This window comes from Stereum hirsutum (genome assembly GCF_000264905.1).
Source record: "Stereum hirsutum FP-91666 SS1 unplaced genomic scaffold STEHIscaffold_16, whole genome shotgun sequence".
NCBI classification, from domain to species: Eukaryota; Fungi; Basidiomycota; class Agaricomycetes; order Russulales; family Stereaceae; genus Stereum; species Stereum hirsutum.
The window spans coordinates 390,521-415,336 of record NW_006763146.1 but is presented as its reverse complement, the minus strand read 5'-3'; the positions used below and the strand labels follow the sequence as shown (position 1 = coordinate 415,336).

The following is a 24,816-nucleotide window of genomic DNA, read 5'->3' as shown; positions in this document are numbered from 1 at the left end:
AAAGAAAACCGGCTTATTCCTGTCCTGTGCAGGATGATTGCGACGTCATCATTGTCAGACAAACAGCACTTCACCGCCGCAAAAGAAGGTCGCTTTACGTGGGTCTCCAGTACCATCACGAGCGCTCATATTTGAGCAGATGCCGGGACTCATCCAAAGTGGACACGACTTCTCTGCCAGGCTAACACGGTGACAGCAGGCTCGGTGCGATGTGCACTGCCTCTAGTAACGATGGCCATTCATGAAGGGTTTGGGGTAAGTTTGGTGCAATGCATTAGGGCAACCTGAGCATAAGGTCACAAATTCATGCGGTAACAAATACCGTCAACTAAGTGTAGACGCCCCCGAAGAGGCTGGTCATTCGACCTCGTTCAACCTCGTTCGTGAGGAGTGGGCTCAGTGAAACAGCACAGCAGTCGTGATGAGATCAATCATTCTCTCGATTAGGGCTTATATGTTAATAAAAACTTGGAACTTTTTGCGAAAGCTCATTGGCGGATCGGACAGATCTTCCGCCAACGAGTTCCAAGTAAACTTGAAACATATAAGCCCTATTTGGAGAAATTATTCAGGATTGAAAGTGCTTACCGAACGATGTCACTGCAGTGGGACGGCTGCCGGTGTTGTCAGTACCCCAGAATTAACGAAAGATTGAGTTGGGAGTGTGCAGTGCACGAGATCCGTGTGCGGAGAGCTCCTATACGAAACGAGTTTAGAGGGCAAAGGACTCAACCAGTGAGTATGAAGTCACCTTTCAAAGACGAAGTACGCATCCGGGCTGTTACCTATAAAGAGGGGGTCAGTTCGCTTGAAGTCCTTCATCACCCTCCCACTCATCCAGCCACACACCCACTACCCGTTCTACATACCTCACACCGTCAACGATGTTCTCCACACGCTTCATGCCCACCCTCGCCGTCTTCGTTGTCTATCTGACAACCCTAAACGTTGCTAGTAAGTATAGTCCACCTAGACCTCAAATATGTACGAAGCAGTGACTGACCACCATTGATTTTTCAGATGCATCCATCCTCCCTCGTGGTAAACTATCTATCCGCTCTCGTTGAGGTCGACCCACGCTGACTTGATGTGTTTTATTAGGTGGACCAGAGGTCTGTACCGACGCTCTTGACGGCACAGGATGCACCAACTACCAAGTCACGAAGGACTGCTGCGCCGCCGTCAACCAGAAGGCATACTTCAACGAAGTCTCGTACGAGTGCTGGCCATACTCTGGCCCGGCAGGAAACAGCGTGGACACGGGAGGAATGGTGAAGTGCTGCTCGAGCAGGGGGAAGGGGAGCGCGGCGGTCGACTATGTCAATGCTCAGCTTTGCTGAGGTGGAGATTTCGTGCTTTGCATACGAGGATGATTGGGACGATGGTCACGATTTTGATACCAGACCTTTGTTTATTCACGATTAATTTTATATTCTGACTCGGCTGCGAGCTACATCGAGTATACAGTCGAATACCCTGTTGGGCTGACACTTCAAAGAATGTACTTGGGCGAGATGATAAGACACGAAGAAGAGACTCACTCAACACAAATGACGCCCCTGATAACACACGACTCGGACAAGAACAGACTTCAACCAAACGTGGAAGACGATCAGCCTAACTCGAACACAACCGCAAAAAGACAGAGAAAAAGCTCACCTATAAAACATCAAAGAAAGAGGCGTTATATGGAGGATACGGAGCCATCTCTTCTTCCATGTCTCCTCCGTCGGACCACCATTCGGAAGAACCATACTCTGACCCGCTTTCTCGAGAGGGACGATATGAAAACGCGCTGCAGTCGCTGTCGCTTAGGCCGCACGTCTCCCATTCGCTGTCTTCGCTACAGTCATCTGCCGGTTCGACGAAAGAATCCCCGCCGTCGAGGTATCGACTCGCGACGCGCCCGACCGGAGGAGCGAGGTGCTGTCGCCATTCCACGACTCTGACGGAATCAGCGATCGTCCAGTATCTCGGAACGTCCGCGACCGTCGACGTACACTGAGCCAAAGATTCGTGGGGAGGAAATATGAGAGGTAAATCAGGGAATAGTAAGAGCGAAATGTCGAGGCGTCTGCATCCTTGAAGCGACGGGAATGAGCGCATTCTGAGATCGTCTGGAATGAGACCGGGCATGGATGAGGGTATGGTGTCGATGTCGAAGGAAGGGACCCAGGCGTCGATCCATCGCAAAGATTTATGGCTTTTGATATTAATGAACGCTTCGTGGTCGTCGGTAGCAGCGATAGGGGCGACAAAGTGTTCGAGATTGGGACAGAGATCGAGGAGTCCTTGGTAACCTTTAGTATCCTGGTCGGCCCAGCCCCATTCACGGTCGAACAGATCGTCATCGAGGCGAACTTTGCCGTCGTACTGTAGAAGATGGAGATACGAAAGCTGTGGTCCCAGGGACTGTAGAACCTTGTCCATCATCACAAAGTAATCGTCGAAGTCGAATTTCGTCCCGCCCCATGATGACACTAGACACACCACCAAGGATCGCAATCCAGGAAATGACGACCGACGGCAAAAATCGACGAAAGAAGCTTGGGCTCGGGGTCCAACCATAGCTTGAAATTTGACTAACGATGGACAGATGAGAGGCTCTTGGGCGGGCGAGATAATCGAAAGGAATGGCAGAGTAAGGGAGACGAGGTTATGCATGGAAGTGGGATGAATGACTCGACAGATGAAACGTATAGATGTTCGGAAGAAGTCCCTGTGTATGACGTTGATACGAAGGTCGGATAGACGAGGAGTGGCAGTTTCCAGCCAGGCCTCCCATTCATGAAGGTTTCTGATTAACTTTCCATCTCCAGAAAACCAACAACTCATACTTCGGAGAGAGCTGCAGAGGGCGACGACTTTGGTGAGGTGCTGGCGCGTTATATGTGCGGTAAACACCGGAATGTACAGGTAGAGGTCTAGTCGCCTAACAAGACCGCAGAACGATGGTTGAGAGTTGAAGGTGGTCAACAAGGATCCTAATTGTGTGAACGAGTCGAGTACGATGTTGGAGTAGAGGATGGGTAAAACAAGGCTACGCCATCCTTTGGATACGCGGGACAACGAGCCTCCAGTGCGAGTGACTTTGCGCCAAGGAGGGGCAAATCCCCAATCAAAAGCCGGGTTGAGGAAAACGTCGTCGCTGGTAGCAGCGCAAAGACGAATGATATGTACGATGATCTCGAATGGCAACTGGTTGAGAGTGATCGTGGTTGTCGTTGACCCGCCTAAGTTGCTGGCTTCGTAGGAGATCTGCCGGCATCTCGAAGCGTCGTCCATGGAGAGATACTGAATAAAACATTTTGTCATTCGGCCATTCGTTAGATCCCATTCGGGTTGGAAGAGGTCTGATGATATGGCACTGACAACTATGCCGAAAGGTTGTGACGATCGTAATTTAGAACTATGGTTCCGGGGTAGGCTACCTGTTTTCGTCGGTGAAAGCAAGGTTGATAGCTGAGCGCAGAGTGCTGAAGAGGCACGAGTTCGAAGTATACTTTGAAGCTTGGGGTTGTCGAGAGCAGGAGATGGTAAACGATCAAGGCGCGAGGTAGTGGGCCGGATCGGACCGCCTCGCCCTGGCCTATATCGTGGCAGTCGCACGGATTTACCATGATTCTTATACGGAGATTCTTCTCGAGATCACTGGATGGTTGTATGACATATATGCACTGTAGTCGGTCTTCTTTTCTTTTCTTCATCCCCAGCCTTCTGCCTGGTTCCGCTCTGTGCCTCGGTGGCGCGAGCAGTTGTCTTGTACGTAGTGAGTGTACGGCGAGACAGGTCACTGTACGGTCATCTGGAGTATTTATGGGCAGTATCATACAATAGTGATTTATCGCGCGACAAGAGGTGCACAAGAATTCGATACTACACAAGGTTGCTCGCTGTGGGCGCTAAGTAGTGGCCGGCGGCGGGATGCGGGGCCGCTCGTTGATATGCGGTTGTTTGTCCTTGTTAGGATCGGAGGTCGTTGGCTTCCGGGGCACAATTTGTAATTCAAAGCGCTGGCTTCGCAGATTCGGCCCTTGGATGAACTTCTCCCGAAACTCCTGTCATTGCTCTCTGCTGCTCCACACCGCTCAACAAATGTTTTCTCAAGACGAACCTCGTGCATCGTATTCTTTTGAGTCCTCGCGCGTGGTGCTGTCCTCGCTGGTGCTCGCCGCGCCAAAAATTGTCCCGCTAAGGAGGCAAGCGTGATTGCAGCTGCAGACATTTCGACCGATACGTCCGTTCGCAGCCCGAATCAGTCCCGAATCACCTTTCAATTGACAGCAGGGCAGCATTCGGGAGAGTCCGGTTTCCAGAGGGATGTATCGTCGGGGAGCCGTGGCGAAAAGTGTTGTTGCGCTGTGGTCGTTTTGGGTGCTCGTTCTCTATATTTACTGACTTTATCTCCTTTTTCTGAGCAACACAGCTGGTTTCGGTGCCACACGAACTGTAAGCTGCTTGCTCTCCTGATGGTGCCTGTTATTGATCTCTTCCTCAGGCCTCCGAAGCACGCCGATCTCCCCTCCGGCCAGGTCCGCTGCGCCCTATCCGTGCGCGGATTGGTTGGAGATTGCTCCTGGAGAAAGAACATGCGGGAGATAAGATGACCTCCTGATCAAAGCGATCGTCATTGAAAATTCCGTCCCGCGTTCGGAAGTAATGCGCCGACTACAAGTAACAAGCTCTCTCCACCCGCCCTCTTCAATTTTCACTACCACCTCCTACCACCATCTCCACCTCCCCCTCCTCCACCAACGCCCACCATCACAATGTCTAATCTCCCCTCTGAGCCCGAGTTCGAGCAGGTATGTCCAAGCACTCGTCAGATCGTTCACTACTTTGTACTGACAAGCGCTTTCCATAGGCACTTAACGAGCTTTCCGAAAGCTTGAAGCCTTTCCTCTCGGAACACCCTGAGTACGCAAAGGCCTTCGAGATCGTCCAGATCCCTGAGCGTATCGTTCAGTTCCGTGTCGTTTGGGAAGACGACAGCGGTAAGGCTCAGGTCAACCGTGGCTTCCGTGTTCAGGTCCGTCTTTCTCGTCGAGTCATAACTAGACGCTCGCTCATATTTTGTATGTAGTATAACTCTGCCCTCGGCCCCTACAAGGGCGGTCTCCGTCTTCATCCTTCCGTCAACCTTTCCATCCTCAAGTTCCTCGGCTTCGAGCAGACCTTCAAGAATGCTTTGACTGGTCTCAGCATGGGAGGTAAGTCTTTCGACTGTCTTCCTTCGTCCTGTTTCCTTTCTCTTCATCTCTCCTTGTATCATATCTCTCCCTCAAACACCAGTACTTACACCCTTGTCTTTATTTTAGGTGGTAAGGGTGGTTCCGACTTCAACCCCAAGGGCAAGTCCGACAACGAGATTCGCCGCTTCTGCAACTCCTTCATGGCAGAGCTCTCCCGCCACATCGGCAAGGACACCGACGTTCCCGCAGGCGACATCGGCACCGGTGGACGTGAAGTCGGTTTCCTGTTCGGTGCTTACCGTCGTGCGCGTAACGAGTTCGCCGGTATCCTCACAGGCAAGGGCGCCTCGTGGGGTGGCTCGCACATCCGTCCCGAAGCTACTGGGTACGGTGTCATCTACTACGTCGAGCATATGATCAAGAACTCGTGCCCAGAGTTTTCGCTCGACAAGCCCTCGACTCGCGTCGCCATCTCTGGTGCGGGTAACGTTGCCCAGTTCACGGCGTTGAAGGTTATCGAGCTCGGTGCTACCGTCGTGTCGCTGAGTGACTCGAAGGGTGCGTTGATCAGCAAGAGCGAGAAGGGTTTCTCGAAGGAGGTTGTGGAAGCGATTGGAGAGTTGAAGCTCAAGGGTGGATACCTCGAATCTTACCAGAGCTTCGCGCCGGGTGGCGAATACGAGTACCATGCTGACAAGCGCCCATGGACTCTCGTTGAGAACGTCCAGATCGCTCTTCCTTCGGCAACGCAGAACGAGGTGTCGAAGGAGGAGGCGGAGGCTCTTGTCAAAGCTGGTGTTCGTATCGTTGCCGAGGGCTCCAACATGGTGCGTTTCTTTCTCTCGTCTCTGAACGTGATTGGTTGTTTACATCTGTTATCTCTAGGGTTGCACTGCTGAGGCCATCGACGTCTTCGAGGCTACCCGCAAACAGGGTAAGGGTGGTGTCTGGTACGCTCCCGGCAGTACGTCATACTTTTCTTTTTCACGTCTCCTTCTACGCATGACTCACGTCAGTTCTTGTATCGTCTTGCATCTACAGAGGCCGCCAACTGCGGTGGTGTCGCCGTATCTGGTCTCGAGATGTCCCAGAATAGCCAGCGTCTCACCTGGACCCCCCAGGAAGTCGACTCGAAGCTCAAGGGCATCATGACTGACTGCTTCAACGTACGTTCGGAGCTCCGCTTTTTGCTTTTCTCTCGTCTGATTTTTTTTCATCGTTTCGGGTATGCTTGTCTGGGAATGTGGCGTACTATAGATCTGTCTCGACGCTGGTAAGAAGTTCTCTGGAGAGGACCTCTCTGGTGACGTCCTCCCATCTCTTCTCTCTGGTGCCAACGTTGCTGGGTTCATCAAGGTGCGTCCTAATCTTCTGTCTTCGTGAAGATATCCACATGGCTAATTTCGATTGTCGCTGTAGGTCGCCGACGCCATGAAGGCCCAGGGCGAATGGTGGTAGACGCCTCACCCTCCTTCCGCCTCACACATATCCCCTCCATCGTCTTATCCCCCCACTCATCACCATCCTAAACGCAAAACCAAAACGCCTCGGCTGAAGCGACTTGACTTATTGTTAGAGGTGGCTGTATCTTTACATATATAATCTTCTGTCTTTGGCCAGCTGGGCCGCGGGAATCCCTTTGTATACCGGTACACAACTACTTTACTAGAGCACTACACTCGGAAGTGAGGAAAGGAGCGCTATGTGGAAGTTTGCATTGTATGTACGGCGGCGTATACTTATGCATCTATGTGAAATGTAATGATTATGGATTCATGATGGATAACGTTTGGTTTGCCTTCGTCGGATGGTTTTTCCAGAAGTGCGTAGATTTTGGTGGTCCCTAGGTGCTGGTGAACACTCTGGGGAAGGCCCCACATGTGTGCCCTGTAACTTTCACTTTGCTGTCAGGGAATACTTGCGGGCCGAGACGGTGAAGCCAAACTTGCGCAAATATGGACCACTCGGGTGACACGTTCGCTTCATGCATGTTCTGCACTCTGGCTAGCACCCTCTACGCGTTGCCGTCCTGAGGTACGATCAAAGTATTCATTTTATTCATCAGCCCCTCGTATCAGCCATATAAACGATTTCAACCGTGATCGTAACATTCAGGCCATTTTGATCAGAGAAATATCTGTTCCACTGTTCAGATGTTCCTCGCGAACTAGCACGAAGATTTCTCTGCTCGCAGCTTGATGGGGATCTTTCCCCTGGTGAAGTATTTCAGATCGTTTGATTAGAACCGCTAATTGGCTGATTGTTTAACGCAAACCAATCACTGCCCCAGGCAGTACTAGTGCGGCAGCATGCTGCAATAAATAGGCTCTCACCTCACCCTATCCGTCAGTTGAAGTTTACGATCCCATCATTGCTCAGTTGATGCTGAAGTGGTTTGCGGACCAGAGCAGTCGCGAGCAGAGGCCATCGTGCGCCACAGCCCGATTCAGAGGGAGTTTGAGAGGACAAATGTGTTACCGACCCGGCCGCGGCCGGGTGTTGCCTTAGTCTGGTGGGGGCGACACTTCGCCTGGACACTGAGCAACACACTGCACCGAAGCATCAATATATATGAAACTATGCCTTGTCCACGCATCATTTTCACTTTTTGTCCCTCCACGCCCTTGTTCTTAGTTTTTGACGAAGAGTAGACGCACGTACGGCCTTGGACGCTCGTCGTTGAATTTAAGAGTGCTTTGGCGATATCCCACCATCACTCCAACATCCCTCTGCGGATTTTTCGTATCTCATGGCTTCAGCTATGGCCACCACGACAGACGTAAAGGTCTCGCAGGATGGACCTTCGACCCAGACTCCGGCTCCGGCGACTTCGACGATGTTTAACGAAGAGGACTACTTTATTCATGGCCACAAACGAACTGTCGTTCTCATTGGGCTTGGTCTCGTCCTCTTCATCTCTGCACTCGACTCTACAATCGTCTCCGTCGCTCTACCAGTAATTGGCTCGGACTTCAACGATTATACGAAGGCTAGTTGGATCGTCACGGCCTACCTCATCACATACACGGCGTTTCTTCCCATCGTTTCGAAATTCACGGACATCTTGGGTCGAAGGCCCGTACTAGTGTTTTCGTCTCTATTCTTTATGGTGTGTACTACGTATTCTCTACTTGTTTCTTCGATTGACCATTTCTTGACGCCTTTCAGTTGTGGTCTGGCGCATGTGGCGGCGCGAAGACTATGATACAGCTCATCGTGTTCCGTGCGATTCAAGGCATAGGTGGTTCCGCCATCTACTCTGCGGTCATCGTCACAATATCTACCATGGTCCCACGGGTACGTTTGTTCTCTCAGACTGGAAATTCTGAGCTCGTGTATTGACAGCTTGTGCTTCACAGGCTGAGATATCGAAGTACACACCGATCATCGGTGTTGTCTTTGCTTCAAGTAGCGTTGCTGGTCCTCTGGTCGGAGGGGCCATCGTTTCGAATATTCACTGGGGTCAGTTATCTTGTTGATGCTCTTCAAAACCCATCGTCTTACTTCCCTCTCAATCAGGTTGGATTTTCTTCGTCAACCTACCTATTGGAGCGGTTGGGACCGCACTCCTCGCTTATGGGCTCAGCGACCCCCATCGTGATTCTCTTACCTGGAGCACAGTTGCACGGCGCGTCGATTGGGTAGGAAGCTTCCTCATGTTGGCGTTCAGCGTCCTTCTCGCCTTTTCTGTAAGCTTTTTTTCCCTGTTTTGAATCATCCGGCAGCGCGACCGCTCATCTATAATCACAGCTCCAAGTTGGTGGCGTTGAATTTCCCTGGGTGTCCGCAACCGTCTTGGCCCCTCTCATCATATCCGCCTGCATCTTCCCCGCCTTCCTCTACGTCGAATCCCTACATCCCGAACCCCTCGTCCCTCTCCGCCTCTTCCGTCAACGCAACTTCATCTTTATCATTATTTTCACCCTCTGCCTCGGCGCCGGCTTCTATACCCTCACGATCTTCCTCCCCCAACGCATGGAAGTCGTCAATCTCCTCTCAGCTATCACCTCCGGTGTCCGAATGCTCCCACAACTTGTCCTCATCGGAACCCTATCTCCATTTGCGGGAGCTGCCGTCGTACTCACGAAGAGTTACCGTCCGTTGATGTGGTTCGCGTCGGCTTTGGGGCCAATCGGCGCAGGGCTATTATCGATCTTGAAGGCGGACACGAACTTCTCGCAGCAATACGGCTTCGAAGTCATCGTTGGCATTTCGGTCGGAGTGACGATCACCGTCTCGACCATGATCGTCCAGTTCTCCACGGATCGTCCCGACCTCGCATCCGCGACAGGGTTCCAAACCTTCGCACGTCAACTCGGAGCTCTCATCGCTATCGCCATATCCACAGCCGTCCTCAACAGTCGCGTAGACTCCAAGCTCGAACTCGCTGGGATATCTGAGGAGTTGAGGAGCGCGATCACGGCTAGTCCGGCGACTGTGTTGAGTAGTGGGCAGTTGGATGATAGCACGAAACTTTATGTGCAGGAGGCGTATAGCGATGGATTCTCGAAGGTTTTCGTGGAGGCGGCTGCGTGGTTAGCGGTGGGTGCGTTGGCGACTTGGGGGCTGATCCATATCTTACCGAAAGAGATTGAGGAGAGGGGGAGGAAACCCAACGCAGAGCTGGTAGCTGGTACGGACCTGGAGTTGGGTGTGCAGCCTGAGGCGGCAAGGGTTGATTTGGAGAAGGGTCCTATCGAGGGTGAGGGTGGGCCGGATACCTCGAGGCTATCGAGCGGGAGGGATAGTGGGTATAGTACGAGGAAGGAACCACCTGTCGAGGGTGTTGTAGCACCTGAGACTACGGCGACAGAGTCATCGAGGACTCTGTGATCATCTACTTTCGTCTGATAGAGACTCCTGGTACGACCTTTACGAACATTTGTAGCGACGGTACACTAGCAATCTTATTACTACCTATTTCGTTCATGAGCACTGTACGAATCTATTCTGCGACCCAGATCTTAAATTCTTTCGTCGAGGACTATATTTCGATCAGGGGACGTGGAATGTACGAGGCGCTAGAAGAGTTCGTGTTGAGACGAACGTGGTACTGAGACCCCTGACGGATAGAGAGGACCCTAGAGGCCCTAAGTGCCTGAAAGCTCGTTCTTCGCCAAGGTACGACAGGGCGTACATGGTGTATCATGAACGGCCGGAATTGACGAGGATGCTCCTTTCCGCGGTCTCGATTAGAAAATGTGATTGCTTGGTGTAGAATACGTGTAACATAATCGTTCGTAGTTTGTAAGATACGTTGTAGTAAACCAATAAAGTCAGAGAAACGATCGTTGTCCATAAGCTCCCCCTTCTACAACTGAGCCTTCTTCTCATTCGCACTGAACACACCATGGAACCCAACCGGGAAGACCCCCTCCATCTCCGCCCTCCCCACCTCCTTCATCTCTTTCGCATCCACAACGACCATACTACTCTTCCCTTTCACCTCATCCAACACCACACTCAACAGCACCCCGTCATCCTCCTCCGCCGCTCCCGGTCTCGGAACGAAAATCGGCTCAGAGGGAGTATGATTCTCCTTGCGCCACGTCTTCGCAACGGGGGAATCGGCCGCGGAGGCGGACATGTCGAGCTTGATGAGACCGTCGGCGAAGGTATGGTGGTGCTTCGGATCGAGTTTGTTCATGCCGTAGACGTAGCGGTAAGGTTTGTGGTAGACGGAAGGAGCGACAGTGGGGAGCTCGATACTCGAAGATTGGGGGAGCGTGAAGTCAATGGTGGCGTCACGGGCGGTAGGAGCAGTAGAAGGAGTGGTGGGGGATGAAAGACGGAAACGACGAGCACGACCCATGAGCATGTGGTTATCGTTGTTCAGGTTGCGGAGTTTGTCGAGGGCGAGGAGGTTGATGACGGAGTTGTCCGGGTAGACGGACATGTCGATGACAATATCGCCGGTGGAGGGGTCGTCAAAGGCGTTGAGGTGGTGGAAACAGAAGAAGGGCGGAGTCTAGAGGAACGAAAGCGGCGTTAGGATAGCTAGGGCAGTTTCAGCTTTGCGATGAAGGAGACAAACCTTGTACTTCGCCACAACGCCACCATTGTGGCGGTCAACGACATAGAAAAGGGTATCCGCCTTTGGATTCCATTTCTGATCGATGGACTCGGCTACGTTCTTGTTCCAGATGATGGACATTCCATACCTGCAGCAAAATAGAACACGTCAGTAAACGGTTCGTCGAACTAAGCAAAAAGAGAAGAACGTACTGAGTTATGTGGGCCTGCCAAACGCACAAGATAACGAAGCGGTCCGTCATCGCGAAGGAATGGATGTACGAAGCAGGCGCGTCCTTGACTTCGGCTAAAACGTCCACCTTTCCATCCTTCCCGCCAATCCGGAAGATCTTGTATGTTGGGAACCGCCCTCCGAGTTTGCACGAGTAATTATAGAAGTCTCCGGTAGAGTGATCGCGGCAGGAATGCGCCGCAGAGAGTTGTCCGTCGAGTGCTGGATTAAGATCCTGGTAGCGCGACGCGGCGAGTGGTTCGAGAGTGGTGGGATCGAGGAGCTGGAGAATATCTGCATCGGTCTTCGCGACGAGATAGCGAGGGCCAGAGGAAGAGGGGGAAGGAGCGGGAAGAGAAGTGTGGTGTTCCCACCCAGGCATGTTAGGCGTCATGGTCACAGAGGCGTTGATACCTGCCGGGGTCATCTCCGTTGCTCCACCGCGAAGCGTCTTGAATACGGTGAAGAACTTGCGGAAGATGCTCTCGCATGGGTCCGCCTGCTGTCCGAACGAGAAACCAGGGTAGCTTCCAGTTTCGGAGATCTCTCGCTCAAGATCCTCCGAGCCTTTTCGAGAGCGGTATGAGACGCGTTGACCGCCGGGGAAGATCTCAAAGCGATGGTGTAGAGCAAGACCATCGAACCAGTGGTTGATATCGACCGTCTTGGATGGATCTGAGGCAGTCGGGATGCGAGTAACACCAGGACCTGCAGATGTGATGGAGAGAAGCTTTAATTAGTGACCGTGAAGACAGAGTGAACCAGAGAGGGTCAAAGTCTCCTACCCGTTCGATAAAGAACACCACTCAGCCATGAAGGAATTTCTCCGTGAATCTGAAGGTCGATGGGTGTACGCTGTTCAGATGCATTCTCAAAGCCAGCTGCACAAGAACTCATCGTTCGTCGAGTGACTGAGGAGATACGGGGGGTGATACGAGGAAGCATGAGACAGTATTTTCGTGTTCGTGACGACTCTTCACTTGAACTTCTACACGTACACAGATTCCATTTACTCTGTCGCCTAGGAGGTCCATAGCCATTGCGTTCGTACCTTGTCTAGACCTCAAGGCCGCATACTGTACTGCCTGAGAGATCAATCAGACCAATCCAAATGTCGCAAAATGATGCTGGAATCTTTGGGTAAGTTATGGTCCCGATGATCGCTTTGGGGGAATGTTAACGCGATAATAATTGTGCGCAGAGCTTGGCGGAAGGAAGTCGGACTGGAACGTCTGGTCAGTTCCGAACATACCAGCGTGGGAATTGATGCGTACATGTATGCCGTATTGGGCATAACCTCATTTTTTGTTCGCCGTCATCGGCGTCCGCCCTCGTTTGCGAACACAACTCTGTCCCTTGAACCTGGCCGGTTGTAGCATAGTAACTCTCGAATTTCTTTCCTCAAATGTTATACGCTCGTATTCTGGCCTCATGCATCGTCCTCGATGCCCAAAGGCGAAGAACTTTCATCACAGCAACTCGTCATCAGTAGCTCAGGTCTACGGGCACATCCTCGAGGCGATGATCTGTACGTACTCCACTCAGTATTGATCCGAAAAGTCAAGTTGAGACAACTGGTTGGAAGCTGTCTCTAAATTGCTTCTATGTCAATATGTCGCCTGATCGCAGCGCAGATGCAGTCGATGCAGGCTGATGTGAATCCTTCCAGTCCTCCTTTCAGTCGCCCTTGAACTTGATGGGATCTCGTCGAAATCTCATTTCAAAGATACCCTATGATACATTGCAGAACTGGTGAACGGCGCATGCGCACCTCCGTCCTGATTGCGTCTATAATGGGGGCTGTGGAGGCCTGCAATTGGCATACACGTTCATCTGCCATCTAGTCCAATCCGCAATCAGGAATCCTTTGATTCCTAGTCTCAAAGGTCTGATTTTCCGTTAGTTTGGGAGACAGCAGCCCGAAGACAGCCCGGGAGAAATCGCGGTTCGTCCAAAGTTAACCATTCTCGATGTACTGTTTTCGAGTTATGGTGCAGAACCTGAGCTGCTCGCGTATGGACCATATGCACATATCACCGTCGGGTGTAAGACGGTGCTCATGTGCACTACAGCATTGGCAGGGACTTGGTTGCAGGAACAAAATGTTGTGAATAGAGCGCTGATGGCTTTTCGATCGCGCTTCGCGGATTTTTGTGGATAAGCTCGTCAGACTGCGGCAAATGGTGCCCTTTGAAAATACTCCACTCACTGAGGTCTCGACTGTAGCTACGGTGCGATCGTTGTGGTCCTCTTCGATCAAGACATCCGTCGCTGCCGGAACCTCATTGATGCTTCCAGGAACAACGACAATCACCATCATTCTTTGAATACGGCAAAACGGTTTGAGATCATTATTCGTTTTCACTCTCGATTGTTCTTGCGACCAAACACGGCCATCATGTTCGCCACGAGCTGCCAAAATATTGATAATTTTACATTTCCACTCAGCGCCCAATGTACTATCCAATCGAGCGGGCGTATATAACGATTTCACCTTCCCGTCCTCGATAACACTCACCCTCATTCTCTCCAAGTCTGTCTCTTGTGCTCAACCACTCAGACCGCTCCTCTTCGCTCCGGTTCCACTTCCTCCTAGACTCTCATATCCACCGCGAAATATGACATCCAAGTCAGCCCCCAGCTACTCCAACCCAGACCCTCACGCTATCGCCGTCGTCGGTGAGCATATCCCTTTATCCATCCGAGACTCCCCAGTGTTCTGACTTCATTGTCCTTCTGCCAGGTCTTTCCATCTCTGCCCCCGGAGGTGAAGCTCGTGGCTTGGACACGGAGGCCTTCTACGAGTTTCTGAAGAGTCGTGGCTCTGGTATCATCACCGTCCCTGCTGACCGCTGGAACGCCGAGGCGTACCATGGTACCGCTCCAGGAAAAATTTGCACCGTACGTTCTATGCCAGGTCTTGACACTTCGTCGACATCCATGACGCTAACATTACATCTTCCATTCACAACAGACTAAAGGCGGGTTCATTCCGGAGTTCTCTTACGGCGATCTTCAGGAGTTCGGCATCACTCCTGCGGAAGGTGCTCAAGTCGCAATCACTCAGCTCGTCTCGTGAGTTTCGATTCTCTCACCATCGTATGCATCTCTTAATGTCATGTCTTCAGGCTTCACCAAGCGTTCAATGCCCTCCAACGGAGCGGCATCGATTATCGTGCCTCACGTACTGGCGTCTATGTCGGGTGTGGTATGTACCTACGCTTCTTCGTGACCGTAGTATACATCTGATATCGATATTGCTGGTAGCCGGTGGAGGCGCACCTTTCGAGATGGACATTACGCAAGCTGGAGGTATTTCTGTTCCACTCATCTGCCTTTCCACCAGCGTTCTCATCCATTTATCCTCTTCGCAGCGTACTATATGACCGGTACTTCCCTCGCCATCACTGCCAACCGCATCAACTACGTCTTCGACCTTCTTGGTCCTTCCCTGCCCGTCGATACTGCCTGCTCTTCCAGCTTGACCGCCATGCATCTTGCCGTTCAAGCCATCCGGAACGGCGAGTGTGACCAGGCGGTCGTCGCGGGCATCAATTACATCATGACGCCATTAGAGACTTCCTCCTTTAGTCAACTGGGCGTCCTGAGTCCCGACGGTATCTCCAAGTCGTTCGATGATGGCGCGAATGGGTACGCTCGTGGTGATGTTGGTCAGTGCAGATCCCGTCAACTTGTTGCTGGATGATAGGTTGCTCTAACACTGTTTACATGGCTTTCTTTCAGCTGGTGCTGTGGTCATCAAGCGTCACGATATCGCCGTGCGCGATATGGACTACATCCACTCCACCATCGTCGGCTCTTCCCTTACCTCTTGCGGTTCTCTCATGGGCTCCCTCACTACCCCGAGCCCCGAAGCTCAGTCTCAGGCTATCAAGAACGCTTACCGCGACGCCGGCCTCAAGCCGAACCAGGCAGATTTCGTGGAGTTGCATGGGACGGGCACGGTTGTGGGCGATCAATTCGAAGCCAATGCTGCGGGAGCGTTGTTTGCGGAGGGGAGGGAGGGTAGGGAGATTTTGATTGGCTCGGTGAAGAGTAATGTGGGACATGGAGAGATGGGGTTTGTGATTCATCGTTTGATTGTCATTATAGCCCCAAGCTGATTAACCGTATTCTTTCGTAGTGCATACATGAGCTCCTTGGTCAAGGTACGGTCATATCTTATCTGTATGGATATTGGGGAAGTAAGCTGATGATACGTCGATATGATAGGTCGTCATGATGTTGGACCGTAAGCAAATTCTTCCGAACGGCTACTTCAAGACGCCTTCGAAGAAGATCAACTTTGAGGGGTATAACCTGCGCGTTCCGGTCGAGGTCGAGGACTTCGTTCCTTACGACAAGGAACAAGGCCTCATCGCATCGATCTCCAGTTTCGGTTTCGGAGGTTAGTACAACTTTCCTGATTGCATCTATCCTATTCACTAACTCATCTCCGTGACAGGTTCTTGTGGACATACTGTCCTTCGAGGCCACGAAGCTCGCCCTGCTCTTTCAGACACCGAGATGCTCAAGGACGGGCCTTTCTTGTTTGCCCTTGGTACGTTGTGCTGCGACTACCTACCCCTGGAGCTGTCAGCTGAAGTAGACATGACATAGGTGCCCTCTCGCCTAAGGCATGCAACACCCTCGTACAGAGTTACAAGGACGGATACTCCTCCATGGACCCCCTCGCTCTCAGCGCTCACCTCGGGGGTCGCGCTCGTCAGATGCCCTGGAGGACCTACGCCGTCGCCGATTCTTTCGCCACCGCCACATTCCCCGACCCCACTATGGTCGGTAAACGCCCTAACCCTCTCATTTACTGCTTCTCCGGTCAAGGGCCTCAGCACTGGCAACAGGGCAGAGACCTGATGTCGACGTTCTCTGCCTTCCGCGAGTCTATCTACGCTTGCGACAAGGTTCACGAGGAGTATACGGGCAAGTCGTTCTTGGCGGAGACGGGATTGTTCGTGAAGGATGCACCGAAGGACTCGCCCCTCAAGAACCTGAAGCTCACTTGGCCCGCAGACGTCATCTCTGTCGCTATCACTTTCTTCCAAGTCGCACTCTTCGACCTTCTTACATCCCTCGGTCTTCGTCCGGATGCGGTCGTTGGTCACTCCATTGGAGAGACTGCAGTTCTATATGCCTCTGGTGCTATGCCTCGTGACGTAAGTCTGGTGTTTTGGTCGTTTATTGAATCAGGTCTGAGACTGAGATACTCATGCTATTTTCGTTTTACAGATGGTCGTTAAGATCGCCATCGCTCGTGGTCGGGCTCTCGCCAAGGTCGACAATATTGGTGGCGCCATGGTCGCCGTCTCAGGCTGTGATGCCGCCGCCGTGAAGGACTACGTCGATGCCGCTTCTTCTCTCGCCGACCTCGACGAGGAGGAATCGAAGAAGCTCTACCTCGCTGCCTTCAACAGTCCTACCGACATCGGTGTCTCTGGTTCCGAGAAGCTCGTCGACATCCTCACCAGTCACATCGAAACCTGGGTTGACGGAGTCATGGCTAGGAAGCTTCGTGTCAGCACAGCCGTCCACTCACCCTACGTCGATCCTTGCGAGGAGGTATACCGTGCAGAGTTGGTGGAGATCTTCAAGCAGTACGAGGGCGGCTCATTCGTTCCGACTACATTGACGATGTCGACTGTTACTGGGGAGTTTGTTTCCCAAGAATACTCGATCGACTACCTGTGGAACAATCTTCGCAAGCCCGTCTTGTTCTCCACTGCCATTCCGAAGATTGTTGAGAAGTTCGGCGAGGAGGCGACCTTCGTGGAGATTGCTCCTCATCCCGTTTTGTCTCAGGTATGTCTATCGCGGTTCCGCCTTCTTTCATGACGAGCAGATGTACTCATATCTTCGAACAGTACATCAAACAAATGGGTGCGTTCGACTCGTTGGCAGGTAGTCAACGCCCTCCTTCTGCTCGTCACCTCAAGCCGGGCGCTAAGCCGCCCACCGAGGTGCATACACTTCTCCAAGCGCTCGGTCGTCTGCTAGTTTGCGGAGTCAACTCAGTCAGTATCGCTCCACACTGTTGTTTTCGATTGAATTCTAAATTGTAATATGCACACCAAAGATCAACTTCAACATCCTATCCGGAAGCCCAGCCACGACTTTCGAGGGGCCTCAGTACCCTTTCCAGATGAAGTTCTGGCCATTCGCTGCCAGAGAGGCGTCTTATCTCAAGCGTCTTCTCCCTGCGGAACGACCCCTCAACTCGTCTCGTCTTCGCATCAGCCCGAACCTTCCCGAGCCGTGGATCGGGCACCACATCATCGACCACGCCGTACGTTTCCGTATGACTTGCATATGATACAACCCTGCTCATACTTATCTTCTGATTTATCTCTCAGAATATCATCCCCGCCGCTGCCTATATCGAGATGGCTCTCGAGTTCCCCGGCGTCACGCAAGTCTGGGATTGTCGCTTTGAGGCCGCATACACCCTCGACGAATCTTCCCCGCCAGGTACTCTCGAAGTCGCCAGGGACGACAACTCGTGGTGGGTCAAGTCGTCCTCGTCACTCCTCACCATGCAAGGAGACCTCGAGTGGACGAGGGTTGCCCCCGAGTTCGACACCCTTCACGCTTATGGCAAGCTCGGGTATGGGAAGCCGGAGATTTCGACCGGTGCACTTGAGAAGGTCGACGTGGAGGCGGTGCTGGCGAGGTGTTTCCAATCGCACGAGAAGGAAGAATTGTACGCTGACTTGGAGGGCATTGCGCAATTTGGGCCTGAGTGCGTTTTTATCTTTGCGTTTCTATATCATTACTTATCGTTTAATGGTGTAGGTTCATGCGTGTCGAGAAGGCGACTTTGAACGAAACGGAAGCAATCTGCTGGATGCGTGGTCACGTCGATGGTCTCAACGAAACAGACTACCATTTCCATCCTGCTCTGATGGACGCTACCTTCCAGGTATGTCATCACGCTCACTCTCCTTCACTAGATCGCTCACGTTTCTCATCTTCCTTAGTCTGCTATTGCTTACAACCTGGTATGTTCGCGCGCTCTTGGCACAAATATCAGTGCAACTCTGACCTCTTCACCATAGCTTTGCGACAAAATCAATGTCGCTGGCAAGGACCGTGCATTCTTGGTAAGTGACCACAAATCTTGAAGTCGTTTAAGACTTGCTGATTATCCTCGGATACCTGATAGCTCCCTCACTCGCTGCGTCGCGCATACCGTAACGATGGTAGCACGGCGCCCCTCGTTCTCCCAGAACTCTTCAAGACATACTCTATCCTCCAGAGCTGGTCGAACTCCCATTGGACCCTCGATATCTACATCTTGGCCGAAGACGGCACGGTCCTGTTCACGTTTGAGGGTAAATACTCCAGCTTCGTCTTTCAACAGCTCCTTGTCCTTACTATCCCATTATAGGTCTTCACTTCACCTTGGTCGTCCAGGATAACCAATGGCCAACTGAGCGCTACAACATGTACTGGCAGCCTCGTGCCTTGCCGTCTACCGAGTTGGAGGGCGCGGTAGTCGTAGACGGGCCTGCGGCAGGTTCAGAGACGGAGGACGTCCTGCATAAGCTTGACCTTCTTGCCTTGAAGTACACCAGCGAAACGTTGAAGTACGTATCTAATTTATTAAAACCACAACCTCATATAACTTCTTTTTCCTCAGATCACTCCCTGCAGACTTTACCTCGGAGCTCCCTGATCGTAAACGCTATCTCGCATGGGCTCAAGAGCAGACGAAGAAATTCGGCGCATCTGCTATTTCCGACGTGGATATTTCTCCTGCTATGAGGGAGAAATACAGCAGCCTATTCGAGTTGACTGAGCGTGTTGGTGGCGGACAGAAAGGTATGTTTGCTGCATATGACTCTCGTAGTGACATTTCTCACCGTATGTCTATAGATATTATGGTCTCCTCTACCGCGGCTGTTGAGCTCCTGTTCCGCGACGACATCATGAGCAAGATCTACGAGCATCCTCCCTTCGTTGGCCCCGTTTTCGACAAGACCGTCAGCTCGTTCATCGACCTCGTCAAGAGCGCTGTATCCGCTGGCAAGCGCGTTGTTCGTGTTCTCGAAGTTGGAGCCGGTACTGGCCGCTTCACCGCGCTTCTCGGTCAGGCTATGCTCGACGCTGGGCTCGATAAGGTCTGCTACGTCGACTACGTCAGCACCGACATCTCCATCTCTCTGGCTCAGGAATCGACCGCCAAGTCCCCCTGGCTCACGATGACTCCGATGGCGTTCGATCTTACCATCCCCATCGAGCAGCAGAACCTCGACCCTGCCAGCTTCGACATCGTTGTCGCATTCGACGTTCTCCACGCTACCTCGAGTATCTCCAGCACCCTCAGCACTCTTCATGATCTCTTACTTCCTGGGGGCCATCTCGCGATTATCGAGTTGGATGGAAGCTCCTTCTCGAATGGTGTGGTCGGTACCATCTGTAAGTTGCTCCCTGCGCTCTTCTCAACACGTTACCTCATCACTCATAATTCCTCATGCTCATAGGGATGGACTACATCTTCGGTTCATTTGCCGAATGGATGGGCGTCCTCGAAGCCCGTCCAGGATCGACTCACTGCTCTCTTTCTCCTGCTGAATGGAAGACTGCGCTGAGCGCAGCTGGATACACCGACACCCTCCTCATCACATCGTCCGGATCGGCCATATCACATATGGCCTACATCTCCCAAGGAGCACTCGCTCCTGAACCCCAGCAATCTTCGCCGTCTTCGCGCACTCCTGCTCTCACGTCCTCCGTCGGTTCTGCCTCCCCATCCTCTGAGCTCGTCACTCCATTCAACGAGGAATCGGCTGTCCCCGTCGTCGCGATCGATGGTCCCGTGGAGTTCATGGACGCCTTGGCCCAAAAGAGGACCATGGACGGGAAACTTTTCTCGCTGCCTGCGAAGACAGAGGCCGACGACGCTTCGTCATTCATCAATGGAGCGCTAGCCGAAGACTTCACCGTCGTTCGCCGTTTCGATGCCGGTGGCGAAGTCGAACTTGTTCACTTCCTTTCTGGCCTCGACTCGACAAAGCCCTACGTGTTCTGGTTCTATACCGAGACCGAAGACGTCAACACGACCCTCATCGGTATCGTCCGCTCCATCCGCCACGAGTTCAGTCTCTGGAAGTTGAACATGGTCCTTTTCCATCCGTCCTGGAGCCACTCGCAACAGGAGGCCTTCGTGTATGGAAGGCTGATGTCGTTGAAGTGGGTTGATGCGGAGGTCATGGTCGACGAGAAGGGCGAAATGCGCGTTCCTCGTGTGGTCACCTCGCTCGAACCTCCGACAGTCGAGCTACGTGGCGACCAACCCGTGGAGTTCGATAGCACCAGGGTCTGGCGTGCTTTCCCGGCGGATATTGGCGAGGATGATGTGGAAGTTACTGTCTCGTTCTTCAACCTTTCACCTTCGTTCCCGGGCTTTGCCGAATTCTCGGGCATCGTCAGTGCCGCGGGGGCCTCCGTTGTCGGAGAAGGCCTCGTAGGGAAGCGGTACGTCTTTGATGGAACGGTTATCATTGCTCGAGATACTGATTTATCTTTTCTGTAGAGTATTTGGTGTGGCACCTTCGAAGCCAGGAAGCGTCGTCGTCTGCAAGCGTTCCCTCGTCTCCGAGCTCCCAGAGGACCTACAATCCTCCACAGCCGCCTCTGTTGTCGGCCGTCTTGCCTTCATCTCGTCCATAGTCTCCAAGACTATTTTTTCTGCTGCCGTCAAAGCTCCTCGTGTCCTCATCCATGCCGGCCTCTCTTCGCCCGCCGCAATCGCCACCTACGCATACCTCAAATCCAAATCCCTCGATGTCATGGTCACCGCGACAGACCCATCTCTTGCTTGCATCGATGCTCAAGTCTACTCTTCCAACGAGTGCGATATCTGGTCGTTCCGCGCTCGCGAGTGGGCTTCGAAGGGCGTCGATGTTGTGTTCAATTTCGATACCGAGGCTAAAGTCGCGAAGGAGTCCGTCCAGATTCTCTCTAGCAGGGGTACACTCGTCCAAGTTGGCTGTGATCTTCCTCGCCAGCTTCGCCGCGGTCAGAAATATGTTTCGGTCGATTACGCCAGCTTGCTTGAGGACGAGGAGATGGTCCAGTCCGCTCTGGAAGTCTTCTCTTCGGGGATCGCGCCTGCGGTCGACACGTACGAGCTTCAGGATCTCGCGGCCGCACACGAGAAGGCCTCTGAGCGTACGACTCATGACCGTGCGGTGTTGTTGGATCTGCGCAACGTCGACCCCAAGCTGTCTATCACAAGGGGTGGTGTTATTCGCGGCACCTCAGCATTCGATCCTCGCGCCTCTTATATCATTATCGGGGGTATCGGTGGTTTGGGAGCGAGCATTGCTCGGTGCTTGGTGGAAAATGGCGCTCGTCACGTCGTGTTGACTTCTCGCTCCGGTGCTAACGTATGTGCTCCGTCAAGGCATCAATTATCGTCGCGTACTCACATTTTTGGGATGCAGTCATTCACAGCCGGTCGTCTCATGCGCGAAAAGAAGATTCTCAACTACCTAAGCGAGACTCCTGGCGTCACCATCGACCTCGAGGCGGTCGACTGTCTTGACGCCGATAAGACGAAGGCACTGTTCGCCAACTCTCCTCGTCGTATTGCTGGTGTTTTCTACGTTGCGGTTCGCCTCAACGACCAGCTGTTCACCAACTTGACAACCGAGGAGGATTGGAAGACTGGTAAGTTCACGCTCCGGTATCATCTCATAGCACTCGTTCTGATGCTCCCTTTCTAGTCTATGATGTCAAGGTCAAGGGTCTTCATGTCTTGCTCGAGGCCGTCAACCCCAAGGACCTGGACTTCTTGGTTTTGACGAGTTCGATGGCTACGGTCAGCGGATCTCCAGGTATGTCTTAGACGATTCCTGTGCTGTCGCACCTTTCTCATGATATCACTCTTCAGGTCAAGCGAACTATTCTGCTGCTCAGACAGAAATGGAGTCGATTGGTGCTCATCTATCCAACACTGTCTCTGTCACCGTGCCTCCCATCGTGAGCATTCCTTCACCTTTTACTGTCTCGCGCAATATGCTGACCAAACCATGGTAGACGGACGGTGGTGTCTTCGTACGGAGCATGCCCGCGGGCAACGCACGCAATGCTGCTTTAGACAAGGTATGTGCAACGTAGTAGTGTCCAATCTTCGCACGGCATCTGAGACAACTCATCTAGTACAAGACGCTGGGAATGTCCGGTATCCGACTCGCCGAGCACTGTGTCGATGCTATCTGGACCTTGAACACTCCAGCCGCAAATCCCGTGTACATCCCTCCCATGAACTGGAAGAAGGTCGTCGAGCGTACGTCCCACTCTCATTTGTTTTCTCTCGAATACTCACATATCCGTCTCACATTATCACAGTTGGTGTTCCGGAGTACCATTTGTCCTCGCTTCGCCATCTTCTCGTCAAGGAGACAGCCGATGCCGCTGCCGCCAATGCTTCCACCGAGCAGACTATCCAGGCTGCTTGTGCGATGGTACTCTCGCTTTCTGTCGAGGATGTGGAGGAGAACATTCCGCTATCCAGCTACGGTCTTGATTCGCTTACTTCCGTCAGGCTCAGTGGTATCTTGAAGCAGTACTTTGACATTACGGCGACACAGTTGCAGTTGTTGAGCAGTCATATGACCGGTAAGCACTCCCATCACCCCTCAACAACTGTGCCGCGATTCTGATCCACTTTGTTCAGTCGCAAAGCTCCATGCTATGCAAGACGAACAGCGCCAAGCCGCCTCCCTCTCCACCGCCCAATCCTCCTCCGGCCCGTCATCCACTGACGCTTCAGCATCTACTCTCGAAGCCGATATGGACAAGACCGTCATTCGTCTCAACTCTGTCACCACTGGGCGTCCTCTCTTCGTCGTTCATGGCGCTGGCGGTGGTGTTCTTGTCATGCAGAAGATGGCGAGCAAGGTCAACTGTCCATTGTATGGTGTGCAGGACACGGCGGATGCACCTATCACAGGGACCTTGGAGAGGCTTTCGGAGTTCTACTTGGGGAAGATCAGGGAAGTCCAGCCTGAAGGGCCGTACAGGATCGGTGGTTTCTCATTCGGTGAGCTGTTTTGTATTGTGTCTTCGATTCCCGATTGCTTACGCAGAACGTCGGCTTTCAGGTACTTGTGTGGCCCTCACGATTGCTCAGCTCCTCCAAAAGGAAGGAGAGACTGTTGAGATATTGCTCATGATGGACGGTTCACCAACTCTGTTCCGTCGTCCCAAGTTTGTCGAGCAAACTAAAAGACGAATCACCGATGGGACGCTTCGTCAAGACGTACGTTGGCTCCCCTACCCCCTACTTTTGTATGCCATGTGCTAATCATATCGTATACCGAATAGATCATGGACGTCATCAACGACATGTCGACCAGTGGTTCCTTGGATGATGCCGAAGAGGTGTCGCATCAGTTCTCCGACCACTTCCAGAAGACAACTGCTGGTGGCTCTGGTCCTAAATGGGTTGCCCGATTCTGCAAGGCCTACGTCGCGCATGGTATGTCCCGACCCCTTGATCAGTTCTTTGAACGATTATATTTGACTACCTACCGATGCTGACCATCTTTGTCTCTAGTTCTCATGGGTGTTCGTGCCTCTATGGAAACTCTCAAGCTCGAACGCTCGGGCGCACTGGCTAACCAAACTTGGCCCGCCGCCCGCACCGTCCTCGTACGTGCCTCCAATGGCGTTGCGGCCCAAGAGGTTGCCGAGGGTGCCTCGAGGGCTTTCGATTTGGAGGCTTGGGCTCCGGATGTGGAGTTGCGTGAGGTTGAGGGAAGCCACTTCGGTATTTTGAACCCGGACAGCGGGTTGAGCAGCATTTTGAACGAGGTGTTCGTGGCTTGAACGATTGGGGATACTTGTGCGTGTATGTGCGGGAGGCGGAGACGTATTGATACGGTTGCGAGGCTGATGTGAAGTCGTGGTGGTATTTGTTTCAGGACATTGGACATTGTTAGATTGTACTTTTACTTCTTGGGTCGTTATTGCTGTATACCTTTTATAACTCTCATCTTGGGTCTCATGCTTAATTTATTATATTTGCTTTTGGTCTCATTCTCTCCCGTGCTGGCCGAAGTCGAGACATCAGTATCAACCTTCACAGAGCGGTACTGATCCGTGGTCTGGCTGCATAGCAGGGCAGGCCTCAAAACTTGTTTATATGTGACACACCGAGGACGAAAAGATCACTTGGGCTCGTTGGTGTTAGTAATCGAAGACATGGTTCAGTGATGTGTAGGATAAGTACTGATCAAGCAGCGGTTCGTTTTACTGTCCCGGTGATTGAGTCGAGTTCAGCAAGTGACCCCTACATGTCCCTCTGCTCGTGGATGTATACTTGCTGAAGTCCTTTCTTACGAGCTTTGGCGACAT

The 24,816-nt window shown here is 52.5% G+C and overlaps 5 protein-coding genes across 5 annotated transcripts; 3 read left to right on the top strand and 2 right to left on the bottom strand.

Moving 5' to 3' along the window:
- Positions 1-1,659: 1,659 nt before the first annotated feature.
- On the bottom strand, positions 1,660-3,285 carry STEHIDRAFT_114578 (uncharacterized protein; the record flags this gene model as incomplete). Its single annotated transcript, XM_007309060.1, has 1 exon — positions 1,660-3,285. One exon carries the CDS (start codon positions 3,283-3,285, stop codon positions 1,660-1,662), a length of 1,626 nt encoding a protein of 541 aa, XP_007309122.1.
- An 817-nt stretch (positions 3,286-4,102) lies between these two features.
- On the top strand, positions 4,103-6,832 carry STEHIDRAFT_103310 (glutamate dehydrogenase). Its single transcript, XM_007308798.1, has 9 exons — positions 4,103-4,449; positions 4,499-4,805; positions 4,865-5,029; positions 5,084-5,210; positions 5,319-6,019; positions 6,078-6,156; positions 6,234-6,358; positions 6,450-6,548; positions 6,612-6,832. Exons 2-9 carry the CDS (start codon positions 4,770-4,772, stop codon positions 6,648-6,650), a joined length of 1,371 nt encoding a protein of 456 aa, XP_007308860.1. The 5' UTR covers positions 4,103-4,449; positions 4,499-4,769; the 3' UTR covers positions 6,651-6,832.
- Positions 6,833-8,028: 1,196 nt separating this feature from the next.
- On the top strand, positions 8,029-10,025 carry STEHIDRAFT_65995 (MFS general substrate transporter; the record flags this gene model as incomplete). Its single annotated transcript, XM_007308713.1, has 5 exons — positions 8,029-8,301; positions 8,361-8,489; positions 8,552-8,654; positions 8,712-8,881; positions 8,943-10,025. The coding sequence occupies 5 exons, from the start codon at positions 8,029-8,031 to the stop codon at positions 10,023-10,025; spliced, it is 1,758 nt and encodes a 585-aa protein (XP_007308775.1).
- Positions 10,026-10,373: 348 nt separating this feature from the next.
- Positions 10,374-12,514, bottom strand: STEHIDRAFT_124754 (carotenoid oxygenase). Its single transcript, XM_007308797.1, has 5 exons — positions 12,488-12,514; positions 12,222-12,424; positions 11,418-12,144; positions 11,227-11,353; positions 10,374-11,160 (listed from the first exon to the last, which is right to left on the bottom strand). The coding sequence occupies exons 2-5, from the start codon at positions 12,331-12,333 to the stop codon at positions 10,504-10,506; spliced, it is 1,623 nt and encodes a 540-aa protein (XP_007308859.1). The 5' UTR covers positions 12,334-12,424; positions 12,488-12,514; the 3' UTR covers positions 10,374-10,503.
- Positions 12,515-13,969: 1,455 nt separating this feature from the next.
- pks3 (polyketide synthase) lies at positions 13,970-24,497 on the top strand. Its single transcript, XM_007309059.1, has 34 exons — positions 13,970-14,115; positions 14,180-14,337; positions 14,411-14,511; positions 14,565-14,644; positions 14,704-14,748; positions 14,811-15,107; positions 15,181-15,517; positions 15,581-15,605; positions 15,670-15,844; positions 15,902-15,997; positions 16,057-16,610; positions 16,684-17,253; positions 17,316-17,465; positions 17,528-17,737; positions 17,805-18,190; positions 18,244-18,370; positions 18,429-18,449; positions 18,507-18,551; positions 18,614-18,782; positions 18,839-19,037; positions 19,091-19,272; positions 19,327-19,869; positions 19,935-20,928; positions 20,987-21,842; positions 21,900-22,125; positions 22,182-22,292; positions 22,349-22,437; positions 22,495-22,560; positions 22,618-22,744; positions 22,807-23,076; positions 23,135-23,500; positions 23,562-23,719; positions 23,785-23,938; positions 24,017-24,497. The coding sequence occupies exons 1-34, from the start codon at positions 14,055-14,057 to the stop codon at positions 24,286-24,288; spliced, it is 8,220 nt and encodes a 2,739-aa protein (XP_007309121.1). The 5' UTR covers positions 13,970-14,054; the 3' UTR covers positions 24,289-24,497.
- The last annotated feature ends 319 nt before the right edge of the window (positions 24,498-24,816 follow it).

Coding starts and splice junctions, on each gene's coding strand:
- STEHIDRAFT_103310 (XM_007308798.1), top strand. CDS start 4,770: ATGTCTAATCTCCCCTCTGAGCCCGAGTTCGAGCAG. Junction 5,211..5,318: donor GACTGGTCTCAGCATGGGAG/GTAAGTCTTTCG, acceptor TCTTTATTTTAG/GTGGTAAGGGTGGTTCCGAC. Junction 6,020..6,077: donor TTGCCGAGGGCTCCAACATG/GTGCGTTTCTTT, acceptor TGTTATCTCTAG/GGTTGCACTGCTGAGGCCAT.
- STEHIDRAFT_124754 (XM_007308797.1), bottom strand. CDS start 12,333: ATGAGTTCTTGTGCAGCTGGCTTTGAGAATGCATCTGAACAGCGTACA. Junction 11,354..11,417: donor TGGCAGGCCCACATAACTCA/GTACGTTCTTCT, acceptor ATTTTGCTGCAG/GTATGGAATGTCCATCATCT. Junction 11,161..11,226: donor GCGTTGTGGCGAAGTACAAG/GTTTGTCTCCTT, acceptor TCGTTCCTCTAG/ACTCCGCCCTTCTTCTGTTT.
- pks3 (XM_007309059.1), top strand. CDS start 14,055: ATGACATCCAAGTCAGCCCCCAGCTACTCCAACCCAGACCCTCACGCT. Junction 20,929..20,986: donor GAAGGCCTCGTAGGGAAGCG/GTACGTCTTTGA, acceptor TCTTTTCTGTAG/AGTATTTGGTGTGGCACCTT. Junction 23,939..24,016: donor CAAGGCCTACGTCGCGCATG/GTATGTCCCGAC, acceptor CTTTGTCTCTAG/TTCTCATGGGTGTTCGTGCC.